The 16,902-nt window shown below is 40.4% G+C and overlaps 1 protein-coding gene across 1 annotated transcript; it reads right to left on the bottom strand.

Moving 5' to 3' along the window:
* Window positions 1-708: 708 nt before the first annotated feature.
* Window positions 709-15,781, bottom strand: LOC110510755 (maternal B9.15 protein). Its single transcript, XM_021591989.3, has 5 exons — window positions 15,583-15,781; window positions 7,976-8,153; window positions 3,950-4,087; window positions 2,930-3,269; window positions 709-2,727 (listed from the first exon to the last, which is right to left on the bottom strand). Exons 2-5 carry the CDS (start codon window positions 8,146-8,148, stop codon window positions 2,518-2,520), a joined length of 861 nt encoding a protein of 286 aa, XP_021447664.3. The 5' UTR covers window positions 8,149-8,153; window positions 15,583-15,781; the 3' UTR covers window positions 709-2,517.
* Window positions 15,782-16,902: the final 1,121 nt, after the last annotated feature.

The raw sequence follows: 16,902 nt of genomic DNA, 5'->3' as shown, positions 1-16,902 counted from the left end.
ACTTTGTGGCAACAGATTGGGGAAGGCCTTTTCCTGTTTCAGCATGACAATGCCGGTGTGGAAGAACTTCACTGGCCTGCACAGAGCCCTGACCTCAACCCCATCAAACACCATTGGGATGAATTGGAATGCCGACTGCGAACCAGGCCTAATCACCCAACATTAGTGCCGACTTCACTAATGCTGTTGTGGCTGAATGGAAGCAAGTCCCCGCAGCAATGTTCCAACATCTACTGGAAAGCCTACCCAGAAGAGTGGAGGCTGTTATAGCAGCATTTTTTAAATTTTCATTTTATTTAACTAGGCAAGTCAGTTAAGAACAAATTCTTATTTACAATGACGGCCTGCAAAGGGGGGACCAACTCCATATTAATGCCCATATATTTTGAAATCAGATGTTCGACAATCGGCTTGGTTGGGTTGTGTATCAGAGGACGCATGACTTTCAACCTTTGTCTCTCCCGAGCCCGAACGGGAGTTGTAGCGATGAGACAAGATAGTAGCTACTAAAATTTTTTAAAAATGGATACCACGAAATTGGGGAGAAAAAGGGGTAAAAAAAACAAGTACAGGTATAGTTACAAGTGATTCTGGCCTGAGGTAGCGTACAACTCTTGCGCATGTAAATATATACATATTCTCTCAATACAGTATTTGTCTGTGTGAAACAGTACAGTATACACAAGGTAACAGATTGCAAAAACACAATTTCATTTTATAAATCGATTGATTTAATGATATGTGCTGACAAGACAGAGAGATGATATCAGTATAAAAACTGACACAGCTTAACATAAACATTAGCATGGACAATTGTCTATCAGATACAGTAAGAATCGTGTGAATACAGAGTACTGCTCTGTACTCAGAACAAGTGAAAAGGCAATTCATAACATTGAATAAATATACATCCAGAGCAGACCAATGGACCAATAAAAGCCCGTATAAAAATAGAGAATATAGGTATTAAGTTATGAAAACATCTATTCATATTAAAGCTAAACATTTGGATCACCCAAGCATTTTTAATTTCCAATATATAAAACTATTTACAGTAAATCCATGGAAGACTGATTATACAGGAGTGAATACAGTTCAGTGCAGACCCATTCTATCCCAGCAATCACTCACATTTATTTATAAAGCCCTTTTTACATCAGCAGATGTCACAAAGTGCTATACAGAAACACAGCCTGAAACCCTTAACAGCAATCAATGCAGCACGAACCTAGGAAGAAACCTAGAGAGGAACCAGGCTGTGCCGGGTGGAGATTTTAAGAGTACATCACAATTGTGATGTTCTTCAATCTGGCCTTTACTAAAGATTTCTAAAAAAGGAAATGATAAACAAATAATTATTAAAATCATACATGCACCAACACTACAAACTTTATCAAGATATGTCAAATAAAGAATATCCATAAAAATGCATGGAATTTGACTTTACAACAGTGATTTTGGCACCACCCACAGGTGGAAAAATAAATTACAACAAATTCAAAAAGCAAATGTGGTTGATAATTACTATTTGTTAACAGGTTACAGTATGTACAAAAAGCTTCTGGTTGGTCTGTTAATTATTATAAAACAGAGAGAGGTACTTGACAGGTCAAATATACAGGTTACAATCACAGTGAATTGTCAAAAATAATGAGACTATTGTCTCGTATTGATACATTATATTGTAATGATGTGCAGTTAGATGCAGCTTCAGAGAACTCAAGAGACACGGTACATATGTTACTACATGTAACTGCATATCATTACAGTCTATAGCCGGGCTGCCCAATCTAGGTCCTGATACACTACTGATACACTACTGGTTTTCATCCTCTCCTTATCAGGGACTAATTCAGACCTGTGACACCAGGTGAGTCCAATTAACTACCAGTAGAAACAAAAACCAGAAGTATTTTAGGCCCACCAGGACCATGAACTGCTCTGTATCTTACAGTGCATATTTACAATTTTGATGCTTAGAGGTGACAGATGAAAGGTAGTCGAAGCTTTGTTTTTCAGCTTATTGCTGAGGATTCCTGAGATGTTACGAGCACCCAATGAAGGAATACAGCCCTCAAACTACACTCTGTAACTCAAAGCCAGTTCCACTGCTTTTTGTCAATACGAATCATATGAATAGACTTCTTTTAATCAGTGGATTACCCTAAACCCACTGGTAGCCCTTAGGGAAGTGCCTGTAGCAATATTTGCTAAATGCTTGTTTTAGTATAATCCCTGTTTACTTCATTGGCAATTCTACCTAAGAAAGTTACATAGAGGAAATCCCCAAAACTGATTGTCACCAAAAATAAAAATATTAAGTGTACAGCAATCAAAAAATGATATAATGACTCAAGTTCTGCTCCTCGCTAACCCTTCAAATATTTTGTCATACTATCTTAATTGCGCCTCACCCACACCTTCAAAAACCTGCATAGACCCATTGTGATTGGCTTAATGCGTGATCGGCTCATATGTAAAATAGCAGTTTAACCTCCCCCTCTCCAACCAGTTGGTTTAGTTCTTCACAGCCCCCCATGGCTGCAGAGTGGCATAAGGCATGATGAACTGCGGGGGTGGCTGGGGCAGGACGTAGTAGCCGAACACTGGAGGAGGTGGAGGTGGAGGCGCGTACATTGTGGTGAGGAACACAGGACCCTTCTTCTTGTATGTTGTGGGCCACACAGGGGCAGGGTGGTAGAAGTAATGCTGAGAGGTGGGCTGGAGCTGGAGAACAGAGGGAGAGAGAACTTAAGATAGGATTTAGATTATAATTCATCTTCAATTCAATCAGATAGTACTTAGAGATCACTTCCTCTGGATGTGTAGGATCTGGTGCTACGTGAATCCACGTGTCCATAGTGCTACATTGTGCATGTCAGAGAGGGAGATTTGGTACCACATGTAGATTAACCCGAAAAGTTCTTACCAGTGTTTTGGTGACCTTCTGTTGAGCATGCTCCCCCCGGAACCTGTCCCGAACCCTGGGCATCATGGCAATCACATAAGGTTCGCCCTCCGCCTTCTCCTTCTCTTTCTTTCCCTCTTTCTCTTTCGTCTTCTCCTCATCTTTTCTTCCGTCCGTCTCTCCATCCTTCCCCTCCTCCTCTGTATCGCTGGAGACAGCAGAGCCACAGTCAGACGAGCTGGCAGAGTGGTAGTCAGACGTATCCAGGTCAACATCTTTGTCTCCTTTCACATCTTCCTCATCCTCCTCTTCTCCTTCTTTGAAACGTGCTACTGTGAAGTACCTGCAGTTCTCCCCTGACCTGTGAGAGAGGAAAGAGAATACATTAGTTTCTGTAACAAAACACATTGGAATGACCTATAAACCACCTTGTAGCCATTTCCTGCAGTCAAATTACCTAGTGGCCTCATGGGTGGAATGTTATTAATATATATTAATATTCATTTTTCATAATTTCATGATCAAAAAAGCCGCCGAAAATCTGGTGTTTCTATGTCAAACGTTATTTTAAAATGTCAGTCTTCTGTGATGTATATAAAGTGTAATATTAGGATGCAAACTCTAAATTGAATACATTTCAACTCTAAATCTGACATGGAACAGGTGTCTTCTGTTTTTTAAGCCCATAACCATGTGTATGAGGTGTATACTTTTGTTTCACAATAGATATGTTTAAGACTACCAATAATCACTGTGACCGTGATTTAGCCCACTGCAGTAAAAGTCGCCCTCAGGATCACTCCCTCATTGTAGTTGTTGTATTTTCTCACCCTCCTCCTACTGTAACTTGATGAGTCATCACATAGTGGGCAGGTTCGTACAACACATGCATCATGATGATAAATATGGTACCTCCAGAGAGCTGACTGTACAATGAATGATGAATGAAAGCCTTCTTCCTCTGCCTTCTGAGACTGAGTATGTCACTGTCTCACTGTGTGTGTAGGTCTGTGCACGTGTGAGTAACATAGTGTGACTCACCGTGCACACACCTCCAGTGGGTCGATCCACAGCGCAATCTCACATGGGAGGCCCAGCTCGCTGGGTTTGAGCTTGCTCTCCTCACACGCTCTCAGCACCTCCTCATCATACACCACCCCCTCGCTTACCCTGATGCACCTAAGAGAGGTCAAAGGGCAGAGAGCTGTTCACCTGGACCACAGTCAACTTATCATATACAGTGCTGTGAAAAACTATTTGTCCCCTTCCTGATTTCTTATTTCTTTGCACATTTGTCACACTTAAATGTTTCAGATCATCAAGCAAATTTTAATATTATTTATTTTATTTTATTTATTTCACCTTTATTTAACCAGGTAGGCAAGTTGAGAACAAGTTCTCATTTACAATTGCGACCTGGCCAAGATAAAGCAAAGCAGTTCGACACATACAACGACACAGAGTTACACATGGAGTAAAACAAACATACAGTCAATAATACAGTATAAACAAGTCTATATACATTGTGAGCAAATGAGGTGAGATAAGGGAGGTAAAGGCAAAAAAAAGGCCATGGTGGCAAAGTAAATACAATATAGCAAGTAAAACACTGGAATGGTAGATTTGCAGTGGAAGAATGTGCAAAGTAGAAATAAAAATAATGGGGTGCAAAGGAGCAAAATAAATAAATAAATAAAATACAGTTGGGAAAGAGGTAGTTGTTTGGGCTAAATTATAGGTGGGCTATGTACAGGTGCAGTAATCTGTGAGCTGCTCTGACAGTTGGTGCTTAAAGCTAGTGAGGGAGATAAGTGTTTCCAGTTTCAGAGATATTACAATATTACATAATATTACACAAATATAACCCAAGTAAACACAACATTTAGTTTTTAAGTGATCATTTTATTTATTAAGGGAAAACAGCTATCCAAACCTTCATGGCCCTATGTGACAAAGTAATTGCCCCCCCCCTTGTTAAATCAGGAATTTACTGTGGTTAATCACATTTTTTGGAAAGCTGAGTTCAATTTCATTAGCCATACCCAGGCCTGATTACTGCCAGACCTGAAGAATCAAGAAATTACTTCAATAGAACCTGTCTGACAAAGTGAAGTAGGCCAAAAGATCTCAAAAAGCAAGACATCATGCAGCGATCCAAAGAAATTCAGGAACAGATGAGAAACAAAGTAATTAACATCTATCAGTCTGGAAAAGGTTACAAAGCCATTTCTAAAGCTTTGGGACTCCGGCAAACCCCGGTGAGAGCCATTAACCACAAATGGAAACATTTGGAACAGTGGTGAACCTTCCCAGGAGTGCCCGATCTACCAAAGGTCACAAAAGAACCCACAACAACATCTAAAGAACTGCAGGCCTCACTTGCTTCAGTTAAGGTTGGTGTTCATGACTCAACCATAAGAAAGAGACTAGGGAAAAATGGCATCCATGGCAGAGTTCCAAGGCAAAAACCACTGCTGACCAAAAGGAACATAAAGGCTTGTCTCACTTTTGGCAAAAAAACATCTTGATGATCCCCAAGACTTTTGAGAAATTAGTCTGTGGACTGACGAGACAAAAGTTGAACTTTTTGGAAGGTGTGTGTCCCGTTACATCTGGCGTAAAAGTAACACAGCATTTCAGAAAAAGAACATCAGACCAACAGTCCAATATGGTGGTGGAAGTGTGATGGTCTGGGGCTGCTTCGCTGCTTCAGGACCTGGGCGATTTGCTGTGATTTGATGGAACCATGAATTCTGCTCTCTACCAAAAAAATCCTGAAGCAGAATGTCCGGCCATCAGTTTGTGACCTCAAGTTGAAGCGCACTTGGGTTCTGCAGCAGGACAATGATCCAAAACACACCAGCAAGTCCACCTCTGAATGGCTTTAAAAAAACAAAATTAAGGTTTTGGAGTGGCCTAGTCAAAGTCTGGAATTGAATCCGATTGAGATGCTGTGGCGTGACCTTAAAAAGGTGGTTCATGCTCGAAAACCCTCCAATGTGGCTGAATTAAAACAATTCTGCAAAGAAGAGTGGGCCAAAATTCCTCCACAGCAATGTGAAAGACTCATTGCCAGTTATCGCAAATGCTTGATTGCAGTTGTTGCTGCTGAGGGTGGCACAACCAGGTATTAGGTTCAGGGGGCAATTACTTTTCACAAAGGGCCATGAAGGTTCGGATAGCTTTTTTCCCTTAATAAATAAAATCATCACTTAAAAACTCAATTTTGTGTTTACTTGGGTTATCTTTGTGTAATATTTAAATTTGTTTGATCTGAAACATTTAAGTGTGACAAATATGCAAGAAAATAAGAAATCAGGAAGGGGGAAAATACTTTTTCACAGCACTGTATACAGTGCCTTTGCGAAAGTATTCGGCCCCCTTGAACTTTGCGACCTTTTGCCACATTTCAGGCTTCAAACATAAAGATATAAAACTGTATTTTTCTGTGAAGAATCAACAACAAGTGGGACACAATCATGAAGTGGAACGACATTTATTGGACATTTCAAACTTTTTTAACAAATCAAAAACTGAAAAATTGGGCGTGCAAAATTATTCAGCCCCTTTACTTTCAGTGCAGCAAACTCTCTCCAGAAGTTCAGTGAGGATCTCTGAATGATCCAATGTTGACCTAAATGACTAATGATGATAAATACAATCCACCTGTGTGTAATCAAGTCTCCGTATAAATGCACCTGCACTGTGATAGTCTCAGAGGTCCGTCAAAAGCGCAGAGAGCATCATGAAGAACAAGGAACACACCAGGCAGGTCCGAGATACTGTTGTGAAGAAGTTTAAAGCCGGATTTGGATACAAAAATATTTCCCAAGCTTTAAACATCCCAAGGAGCACTGTGCAAGCGATAATATTGAAATGGAAGGATTATCAGACCACTGCAAATCTACCAAGACCTGGCCGTCCCTCTAAACTTTCAGCTCATACAAGGAGAAGATTGATCAGAGATGCAGCCAAGAGGCCCATGATCACTCTGGATGAACTGCAGAGATCTACAGCTGAGGTGGGAGACTCTGTCCATAGGACAACAATCAGTCGTATATTGCACAAATCTGGCCTTTATGGAAGAGTGGCAAGAAGAAAGACATTTCTTAAAGATATCCATAAAAAGTGTCGTTTAAAGTTTGCCACAAGCCACCTGGGAGACACACCAAACATGTGGAAGAAGGTGCTCTGGTCAGATGAAACCAAAATTGAACTTTTTGGCAACAATGCAAAACGTTATGTTTGGCGTAAAAGCAACACAGCTCATCACCCTGAACACACCATCCCCACTGTCAAACATGGTGGTGGCAGCATCATGGTTTGGGCCTGCTTTTCTTCAGCAGGGACAGGGAAGATGGTTAAAATTGATGGGAAGATGGATGGAGCCAAATACAGGACCATTCTGGAAGAAAACCTGATGGAGTCTGCAAAAGACCTGAGACTGGGACGGAGATTTGTCTTCCAACAAGACAATGATCCAAAACATAAAGCAAAATCTACAATGGAATGGTTCAAAAATAAACATATCCAGGTGTTAGAATGGCCAAGTCAAAGTCCAGACCTGAAACCAATCGAGAATCTGTGGAAAGAACTGAAAACTGCTGTTCACAAATGCTCTCCATCCAACCTCACTGAGCTCGAGCTGTTTTGCAAGGAGGAATGGGAAAAAATTTCAGTCTCTCGATGTGCAAAACTGATAGAGACATACCCCAAGCGACTTACAGCTGTAATCGCAGCAAAAGGTGGCGCTACAAAATATTTACTTAAGGGGGCTGAATAATTTTGCACGCCCAATTTTTCAGTTTTTGATTTGTTAAAAAAGTTTGAAATATCCAATAAATGTCGTTCCACTTCATGATTGTGTCCCACTTGTTGTTGATTCTTCACAAAAAAATACAGTTTTATATCTTTATGTTTGAAGCCTGAAATGTGGCAAAAGGTTGCAAAGTTCAAAGGGGCCGAATACTTTCGCAAGGCACTGTATGTATCTTCTCATAGACATCCACACGAAATAACAACCCAGTTACTTCAATTCTTTAATATTTCACTTCCCTTGTTGTTTACCTGAATGCCTGTCCTTTGTTGGGGTTGTCGGGGTACCAGTGGTCTTTGAATTTGTTGACCAGAAGTTGCCGCAGCTTTTCAGCAAAAGCGTCAGCTTTGGTTCCATCCAAGCCACCCCGCTCCACGGCTAGGCGTCTCAGGAAATTCACCCCGGCGTTTACCTCTCTCTTCATAGTTTCTGTGAGGAAATAGGTGCAGAGAACATTAGTCTATCCTGTAAAGCTACTCAACTAATTTAGAAGATTTTAACCAACTGTACAGCGTGAAAAAATATTCCCAAAACTACAGCGTGTGTGTACTGTCAACAACATTATGTTCGCAGTTCCCCAAACCCCAGAATAGCCCTATTTCACAGTCTGCCTTTCAGTCTCATGTTGGGCAGGAGGAAGTCAGCTCCTCGGATAAGAAGACTTCCTAGGGTATTTAGCCACTGTGTGTTTTCTATTATCATTACCTTCAGACCACACTAGAGGTGTATGCAAGTCAGACTGGTCTTCTGTTGTTGAAACAAACTGGGAGCCAAAGGTCGTAGTTTTTATACAGGCAAACAAGATGCAAATAGACTCATAGGCCATGTTGGCATGTCAATATGTTACATACCCAAAACGTGTCAGATTCAGTTACAGACAAAAGGTACAGTATGTGCCTTCTGATGGATAGTGTCTGTTTCTTCTCAATAGTGCCAGACAGTGTCAGATTGACACAGGGGAGAAGCTACAGTACAACCCCTGCCTACAGTACTGGTCAAAGAAGTGTAATGTTTGCCAGCATAGCAGAAACGTTGAGCCAGTGTAGCTGATTAGCCATCATGAAACTACGTATGTGAGGAGTGGAAAGTGTGTGGACTTCCTGCTCTGGTTTAGTCGAGGTGCGAGGGTTAATTGTTGTTGTTAGTGTAGACCTGACATACAGAGAGAGTCAGGGAGATTTTGAAATAAACATTAGTTGCATCAGCTTGAGGAAGGCGTGACAATTATATTCCACCTTAAGCATCTTCCCGGAGGTGACAGACTTTATCTGGTGACACAACTATGTGCTAATGGCATTACGTAAACTGTTGAGCAATTATACAGAAACAATTTGTTTTTACAGTTCACAAGACGTTCATTTCCCTTAAGACCAACATAACAAATAGCTTTCCCGTACAGTCCCACCGGGCACAGATGTCAGTTCAACGTCTAGTTTCGATTTACATTTGGTGGAGTGTCAACTAGCCTGAATTCAATGTGAAATCTGAAGAGAGAAGAAAAATTGTGTCATTGGATTTAGGTCGTCATTTAGGTCGTCATTGAAAAAAAATATGAAATACCCTTACGTTGATGACTTTATGCAAATCCAATTCGTTTCCCACGTTGATTCAACGTCATCACATTGATTTTGGTAGTTGAAATGATGAGGAAACAATGTTGATTCAACCAGTTTTGCCCCAGTGGGGTAGGTTCAGTGAGCTTATACAGTTAGTAACCACGTTGTAACTCAGTTGTAGAGAAATACCAGGTGGTGAGGGAACAAAGTCCTATTCAATACATTATTATTTCACAATATTGCTTTCAAATGCTTTTGATGATCACATGGTACTGTGATTGTATCTTATTCAATAACAGAATGCATTTTTCATTAGAACTCTACCAGTACACAGTCACAAGTCCTTGAAGAACTCAGTGTGCCTCAGGATGTTATGTTGAGACTCTCTCCCTCTATATCTCTTTCACATAAACACACATGCAGACAGACACAGATACACACTACAAACAGTACCCCCAGTCTGAAGACAACTCTCTAAACCCAGCTGATTATGGTTTTTCAGCTAGGATTTCCTGTTTCAGATAGCTGGCATAACTGAAAAGCATTTGCAGGTGGTGCCTCTAGTCTGCACTCTTAAACTGCCTCGTCCCACCGCCAGTGGAAAGAAAGAATGTTAGATAGGCAACAGGATATTTACAGGGGGGGGGGGGGGTGACAGAATGTTATTCCTTTTTACCTTAGGGGTATACAGAAGAAGGGTAGACTATTTAGTTATACATGTGATCTCGTCTAAAAATGTGACATGGACCAATTTGAATAGACTGAAAAAGATTGTTTTCATCACCATGTTGAAACCCAATAGGAATGTGAGAAGTTACTGATGTAGGATCTTCATTTGAGTTTTGCTATAGCAGGAAAACAATCCTGCAGCACCAGAAAATGTGAATTATTATGTGGATTATAATTAATGTATGTTTCTGTAGGGGTCAAATTTTTTTATAAAGGAAAATCAAGTCTGAAATTTCAAAGTGGAAATTATAAACTTCAGAAGCCTTTTTAAACCTCAAATACACTACAAGTTTAAAATGTCCTGCTATGCAGGAAAGTTCTCCTGCAACAGGGTGACCAAATGAAGATCCTACATCTTTGCAGAAATAAAGTAACACAGACTGTTACAGACACAGACTACTGACTCATCACATTGTTCTGACCGAGTAGTTCCCAGTCTGACCACTTCTCTTAACTTCACAGCCACATAATGTCTTTCAGTCTAATAATATCGACCACAACTATCGCCACATGTTTGTTCTTTTCAGACTGCACAGCAACATATAATAATTAATTTGACCTGTATTGTCACAGCAAAATAATCCTGCAGCGACTGGATTGGAACGTTTAGTCAATAATGTTGCTTGATCGGTGGTTAGGACATCAGCTCGCCAAAGGTAGGCTACATGAAAAGTGCAATATTGTTAATATGTGTTAGTGTGCTCCTCTGTATTTCAGCAACAACAGAGTGATCAAATTAAGATTCTACAACTGTAGAGCCATTTCTCAAAAGTGTAACTAACAGACACATATTTTGGCCACTGCTGTACATCACTGAGGACACTGAGAGGCAAATTGGGAGACATGAGCATCTCTGAACTTGGTAATGTGGTTCTTGTGCAGTATCTAGGCCAGGGCATGTAATGGCGAGGGTTATCAAGTCAACAAATGGTGAGAAGTTTCATTCTGTGCGACGCTCCACTCTACTCTGCAGTCTAGTGTGAAACCTCTTACAGCTCAGAGAGCTGACCTCATGTTAGATGATGGCCCAGTCATTTACTGGTTGCCTCATCTGACATCATAAACTTTGCATATTAAAGTGCCATTATCGCTGTCATGACTAAATCATTCACTACCTTATTTAGACTGGATTGATGTGGACGTTGCTTGTGATTAGACTAGAATATGTTAGGACCACCGAGACCAGAATTAAACATCTTCCTGTCTATAAATGACATTTTTCAGTTAAAAAATGTAATGCCATGAACACCCTCATCTATATCCTAGATCTGCATAGATCAGTGGCTCCCAAAACTTTGTATAGTCCCGTACCCCTTCAAACATGCAACTTCCAGCTGCGTACCCCTTCTAGCACCAGGGTCATGTCATGATCGTCATAATAAGTGGACCAAAGCCCAGCGTGATCTGGTTTCCACATCTTTTTATGACTAAGTGAAACTCACAGCAAAACAAAACAATAAATCTCAAACAAAAGGTGAAGCTAACAATAGTGCTAACAGGCAACTACCCATAGTCAAGATCTCACAAAGCACAAAGGGGAAAAAGCCTAAATATGAACCCCAATCAGAGACAACGACAAACAGCTGCCTCTGATTGGGAACCATACCTGGCCAACATTGAAACATAATCCCCTAGATGACCCACCCTAGTCACACCCCGACCTAACCAACATAGAGAATAAAAAGCTTTCTATGGCCAGGGCGTGACAGGTCAGCACACTTTCAAATGTCGTTTTTTGCCATCATTGTAAGCCTGCCACACACTATACGATACATTTATGAAACATAAGAATGAATGTGAGTTTTTGTCACAACCCGGCTCGCGGGAACTGACAAAGACGTCTTATAGGACCATGGCACAAATAATAATATAATAATCAATAATTTTGCTCTTTATTTATTATTTATTTTCCATCTTACATATAAAACCTTATTTGTTCAACGAAAATTGTGAATAACTCACCACAGGTTAATGAGAAGGGTGTGCTTGAAAGGATGCACATAACTCTGCAATGTTGGGTTGTATTGGAGAGTCTCAGTCTAAATCATTTTCCACACACAGTCCGTGCCTGTATTTAGTTTTCATGCTAGTGAGGGCCGAGAATCCACTCTCACATAGGTACGTGGTTGCAAAGGGCATCAGTGTCTTAACAGCACGATTTGCCAAGGCAGGATACTCTGAGCGCAGCCCAATCCAGAAATCTGGCAGTAGCTTCTGATTAAATTACATTTTCACAGAACCACTTTTTGTAATTTCGATGAGGCTCTCGTTCAGTAAGTGGACTGGAGGCAGGGCATGAAAGGGATCACAAATCCAGTTGTTTGTGTCATCCGTTTCGGGAAAGTACTTGCGTAATTGAGCACCCAACTCACTCTCAGGTGCTTCGCTATATCACATTTGACATTGTCCGTAAGTTTGAGTTCATTCTCACACAACAAATCATACAATGATGGAAAGACCTGTGTGTTGTCCTTAATGCAGACAGAGAAGAGCTCCAACTTCTTAATCATAACCTCAATTTTGTCCTGCACATTGAATATAGTTGCGAAGAGTCCCCGTAATCCTAGATTCAGATCATTCAGGCGAGAAAAAAACATCACCCAGATAGGCCAGTCGTGTGAGAAACTCGTCATCATGCAAGCAGTCAGACAAGTTAAAATTATGGTCAGTAAAGAAAACTTTAAGCTCGTCTCTCAATTAAAAAAACGTGTCATTACTTTGCCCCTTGATAACCAGCGCACTTCTTCTGTATGTTGTAAAAGCGTTACATGGTCGCTGCCCAAATCATTGCATAATGCAGAAAATGCACGAGAGTTCAGGGGCCTTGCTTTAACAAAGTTAACCATCTTCACTGTAGTGTCCAAAACGTCTTTCAAGCTGTCAGGCATTCCCGTGGCAGCAAGAGCCACTTGGTGTATTCTACAGTTTACCCAAGTGGTGTCGGGAGCAACTGCTTGTACGAGCATTACACTCCACTATGTCTCCCTGTCATGGCTTTTGCGCCATCAGTACAGATACCTACACGAGCAGCAGCCCGTTAGTGGAATTCCTGCGAGAGATTTGTGATTGGATGTTAATTATATGATTAGGCTAACCGTACTTGACATTGTGTTGTTATTTTGCTGAACACTAGATGGATTAATTACATTTTTGGCAGTGAAACGAGGCTACTCAGGCGAGAAAGAAAACTTACCCAAATGTATAGCCTCGTTGGAAAATATAAATGAACTGTTCGAAAATGTGAAGATTGAAAAAAAAAATGTGAAATCACATTTTTATTTGGCATATCCCCGATGGCATTGCGTGTACCCCCGTTTGGGAATACCTGTTCTAGATCAAAAGCCCTCACCAGAAGAGAGGTGGAGAGCCATGGTGGATGCCTTATGCTGCTAAGGGGGCCAAGAGGTTTAAAGAAGCACTCAGGCTATTTTTGAACTTTTCCTGTTAAAAAAGAATATCCAGAGTATAAATAGAGTAATGTTCACACCAATGGTGGCTGGTGGCACTTTAACTGGGGAGGGTGGGCTCATAGTAATTGAACTGGAATTGCTGGAACGGAATAAATGGAATATTTGATACCATTCCATTCGGTATTATGAGCTGTCCTCCCTTCACCAGCCTCCTCTGGTACACACACTTAAGGTTAAAACAATACGTTTGGAGAAAAATAATGTTTTCTTAAACACAACTGCAAACTTCAAGGAGTTGTGATTGGCATCCTCTCTTGCTTGAGGGGAAAATAGAGGACATCAACCACCCGAGCCACGGCCTGTTCACCCCACTATCATCCAGAAGGAGAGGTCAGTACAGGTGCATCAAAGGTTGGACCGAGAGACTGAAAAACAGCTTCTATCTCAAGGCCATCAGACTGTTAAATAGCCATCACAAGCCGGCTACCACCCGGTTACGCAACCCTTTACCCTAGAGGCTGCTACCCCATGCACATAGACATGGAACCACTTTAATAATGGAACACTAGTCACTTTAATAATGTTTTCATACTGTTTTACTCATTTCATATGTATATACTGCATTCTGTATATACCATATTTACTGTATTCTAGTCAATACCACACTGACATTGCTCATTCTAATATTTATATATTTCTTAATTCCATTGTTTTACTTTTAGATTTGTGTGCATTTCGCTACACCCGCAATAACATTGCTAAATATGTGTATGTGACCAATATAATTTTATTTGAAGATGAAAGCCCCCCCCCCTGTTCCATGTCATACCTTGACCTCCTATTGAGATGTGCCTTTCAGTAAGTAAATCAGGTGATAAAGAGGTGAAAAGGAGCCTGGGTATATTGCATTTACAAGCAGAGCAACCGTTCCAGAAGCAGAGTCTATGAGTGACAGTACACAGTGGCCCACTGCCTCTAACAGACAAAGCAGTAACACTGAGGTGTTGGTATTGCAGCAACCCCTGTATTGATCTTTGTGTAAAGACCGAGACATGACCTCTCTACAGCCCAATAACAACATACATGTCAGTCCATGTTGTGCAAGGGTGAGAAAATTGACATGGTGTCCCAATATTCTGAACCAGTCCACTGAGCCTAACACAATTCAATAGCCTATATAATAACCAATAATTGTATAATAACTAGTTCCTATTAAGATGAGTGAACACTGGCAGTGAGAAGCTTCTGTGTTATACATGCTGTCTGTATTTATTTGACACCAGTTAATGAATATGTTTGTTGTTGAGTAATATGGCTGCTTGGAAGATTATGGTTATAGCACAGTAATGTTATAGCAGCATATACAATACATTAGAGTGTTGGCCCATGCCATGTGGTGAGTCTTGTTGATAGCAAGTTCATGTAAATTTCAAGAAAACCACTGAAACTTCAGATCTAAAAGAGTGGATTTGAGTGTCCTATAGCCTGGCCACGTGCTTCCTGAGCCTATGGAAAGAGTCCACACTGCAGAGATTGGATACATTTTAATACTTGAACTCAAGTGATTGCTATAGTGTAACTTGTGAAGAACATTAAAGTGTTATCATTATCATATAGATCACACATCCTGTAGGCTACACGTCAAACAGATTTCAGATTGGGTTTTCCGTTCAGCCCGTGGTTTTTGTCATTTTCCGCGTTGTGGCGCAGACTTTCTTTCTTTTTTTTGCCTCGTTCGAAAACATTGAACAGGGGAGTGGGTTCTCAACGCGGAAATCCCCCCATGTAATTGGAAATTTTCTAAATGTTTCCTTGAATAGATTCCGCGTTTAACCTTGAAGATGAAGTTTTTTTTTTTTTAAATATACAAACTTAAATAATACTTCGATTTGGGAATAAAAAAGCTAAACAACAATTATACTAGGATACAATTAAATTGGGATTGTCGTGGTGAGTAGGCTGTTGTAATTGCTGTAATTTCTAGTCATTAAGCAACACATTCCCTAAATAATAAATACATGTACAACGTTTGTAATAACCAAACAATAACCAAGTTATTTAAATCACGTGGAAAGAGCCAACATTTGTTTATAAAATTATTTTTCAATCTCATCAAATGGTTGACTTACAAATACGGTACACTTCACAATATTGCTCACTTACCTGTATAATAACCGCAGTATTTTAAATATCCAGTACAATGACTATTTTCTCTATTTCCTTTCTATATTGCTGTGATCATATTATTTGTATAGTTATCCGCACATGTTGCTTCCTTGTTCTCTTTTTCGTACATTCAAAGCGATCCACGTTCCTGGTTTTGCGTTGGTCTGTGGGAATATCTCAATTGCAAACTCCTCGCGTCCTCTCTCTCGCCTTTTCTCAAAACCCATTGGATGAGAAAGCAATAAGTCCCGCCCCTCTGACCTTCTCCTCCAATGGGTTATGATAAGGTTACGGGGAGAGGACGCGAGTTATAATGCAATTGAGATTTCCCTGTGTTGCGTAGTGTTGCAAGCGAGAAGTTACACCGTAAATATGACTCACTTCCTTATTCGGAGCTATGAGCAATATGCTGACTCCCTTTTACTACAACCAGAGACTCCCACTACAGACCAAATATGGTAAGACCCGGTGAACTGATAGTCTTCTACTATCACAGGCTATCATTCAAAAACAAGGATGAAATGTAATTATCACCATGTTATAACCTTATTATAGTCCTAACCTATTATTATTTATATTGATGAATAGTAGGCCTAACAAGACTAACAAGGCTTGTAAGACCACTACAACAACAACAGCCACTCAAAGTAAAATGCCAGTCTACTCAAACTTGAAATTCACCTGTGGTAAGCTTCCATGTTAATTTCAAAGTGACTCCATAGGCCTGCATGTTGGTGTCATGCATGTTGGTGTCATCAGTCGTCTCTGACAACCAGATGTTTTGCATAATTTGTCTAACATACAGTACATAAGGGCAATTATTCTTCCACTCAGGAATCATTCAATAAGTTAAGCGCTTATCAATCATGCCTATAGCATCTTGTATTCTTCACCACTGATGTATATTTAACTTAGGACAGGTAGTCACAGTTTACCTAAGAACGTCCGGGGGCACATTCATTCTGTCATCAAAATAATAATGTTCTTGTCAACCAAATTCAAGACACTACATTTTAGGCTTGTATTCAAAAACATCCTCCAGACTGCTACAAGGAGAAGCCTTGAAATTCCTGATGGCCCTCCTGGATGGCTGCTTACAGTGCTCAAGTCATTGCTATATTGTAACTTGTGAAGAACATTGAGGTATTCAATGAAATGGTTATCATTTAGAGATCACATATCCGGAAGCCAACAGATTTCAGATTGGGTTTTCCGTTCAGCTCGTGGTGTTGTCATTTTCTGTGTTTTGGTGCCTACATTCTCATATACCTCAAGCATAATTGACTCCTCCATTTATGTTTTCAAAAGATCAGGCAC

The sequence above is a fragment of the Oncorhynchus mykiss genome, chromosome 3 (assembly GCF_057628025.1).
Source record: "Oncorhynchus mykiss isolate SJ-2025 chromosome 3, ASM5762802v1, whole genome shotgun sequence".
In the NCBI taxonomy this organism is placed as follows: Eukaryota; Metazoa; Chordata; class Actinopteri; order Salmoniformes; family Salmonidae; genus Oncorhynchus; species Oncorhynchus mykiss.
Note: the sequence above shows the minus strand (reverse complement) of the source record. Positions and strands in the feature narration are given on the sequence as shown.